We start from the raw sequence: 1,663 nt of genomic DNA, 5'->3' as shown, positions 1-1,663 counted from the left end.
AAAAAAAAAGAAAATTCCTTAAATTGAAGCATACCACTTAGATAAATATGTTTTTCTTCAGGTGCATGTTAGTATTTAGACTTATTAATTCTTTTATAATGCAATTTTGAAGTGTGTGGCATCACATTTTTTAATCTTTTTGTTCTAAAATTTGACCATTGACCTCTCTAATAATTTCTCCCAATCACCCAGTCTTCTTTCTTCCCATAATTTTGTCTTAACCAGCCTAAAATTTATAAACCAAATATTACTATCATCTCAAACTCTTTTGCACTTTTTTATTGTACTTATCTGTGGGTAAAAGCAGTCATGATTAACACTAAGTCCATGAGTTGTCTTCTGTGCCACTTCTCAACACCCGCCAAATCCCTACCAAGGCCATCATTGGCATGCTCCAGTCCATCTCTCACAGACCATGCCCACCATGCCTCTGCTTACTACAGGGCTTTCCTGTGGGGGATTTCTTCTGTCCAGAATGCTCTCCCACACCCCCCTTTACTTACTTCCTTTGCCTCCTTTACCCCAGCTTAAATTCCACTTCCCTAGAGGAGCCTTCACGAAGACCCTTAACAAGCTTCTACCTCTGCCTCATACTGTAATTGTGTTATGTAGGGCCCCTTCCATCACACCTACTCTCTTCTGACATGGCTCATTCATTTGCTTGTCTGTTGTCTGTCTCTCTATATATGTTGGAAGTTTTATGGAAGTAGAGATAATATGTCTTTGACACCTAATTGTGTCTTGAAATAACTTAAGGGATACATGAGTGGATGAATGATGAGTACCTGATTATAGATAAAGATAGAGACCCCAATGAAAATAAGTTGCCACAGAAATGGAGAGCATCTGTCTGGGTTGCTTTGCATGTTTCAAGTCATATATGCACCCCTGATATATGAAGCTCTGACACATACACTCTGCCATTATAACTGCTGTAAATGGCACAGTTAGTCCTAGGTGTGTCTGACTGATGTGAGGATTGGAGGTAGAACACAGCTGAAAATTTAAGAATCAAGATTGTGGAATAGTGACCATGGTAGAAAAAGTCACATGGAATCATGTCAGTCCTGTGAATCTTCAACTGTCCGGCTGCACTCATGCAGATTGACTCCTCCAGAGTCAGGGCCCTCTGTGGTTTAGACACACACTCAGATATACAGACTTGCATGGAAGTCTGTGTTTGGGGAGGCCGGCTACTAATGGGCATTACCCAGCTCTGTCCAGTATCCCCTCTGGTAATGCTTCATAGGAAAATAGAGTCTGATTTCACATGGAGACTAGGCCCACTGCATTGCCTCCCATCATATGACCTGTAGGTAAAGGGCGTCCAGAGTTATCCAAAAGGGGAGAAATTGTTTCTTAGAGTGTGTAAAGCTCATGTGTTATGCTCTGCCTTTCCCACATAATACAGGATTAGAAATACCTGCAACAGAACATTACTAGAGGACATTCGGGAGATGGAAAGTAGCAGAGCTCAAGGACTTCATCCTCCTACAATGTTTAAAAGGAGGTGAGGCTGTTCCCTTCATCCTGACTTTTGTTAAAAACCTGTTATCCTCATTCTTTTATTTTTTTTAAAGATTTATTTGTTTACTCCAGAGAGAGAGAGAGTGCTAGTGAGGGGAAGGGCAGACGGATAGACTCCCCCAACAGACTCCCCCCA

The 1,663-nt window shown here is 41.3% G+C and overlaps 1 protein-coding gene across 1 annotated transcript in view; it reads left to right on the top strand.

Annotated features, from left to right (window-relative positions):
* Nucleotides 1–1,663, top strand: part of LOC105239758 (phospholipid-transporting ATPase IB-like) — a 195,528-nt gene that overhangs the window by 184,636 nt on the left and 9,229 nt on the right. The window contains 1 exon segment of the mRNA XM_034663776.1: nucleotides 1,412–1,510. Coding sequence (XP_034519667.1) covers nucleotides 1,412–1,510 — 99 coding nt within the window.

The sequence above is a fragment of the Ailuropoda melanoleuca genome, chromosome 7 (assembly GCF_002007445.2).
Source record: "Ailuropoda melanoleuca isolate Jingjing chromosome 7, ASM200744v2, whole genome shotgun sequence".
NCBI classification, from domain to species: domain Eukaryota; kingdom Metazoa; phylum Chordata; class Mammalia; order Carnivora; family Ursidae; genus Ailuropoda; species Ailuropoda melanoleuca.
Note: the sequence above shows the minus strand (reverse complement) of the source record. Positions and strands in the feature narration are given on the sequence as shown.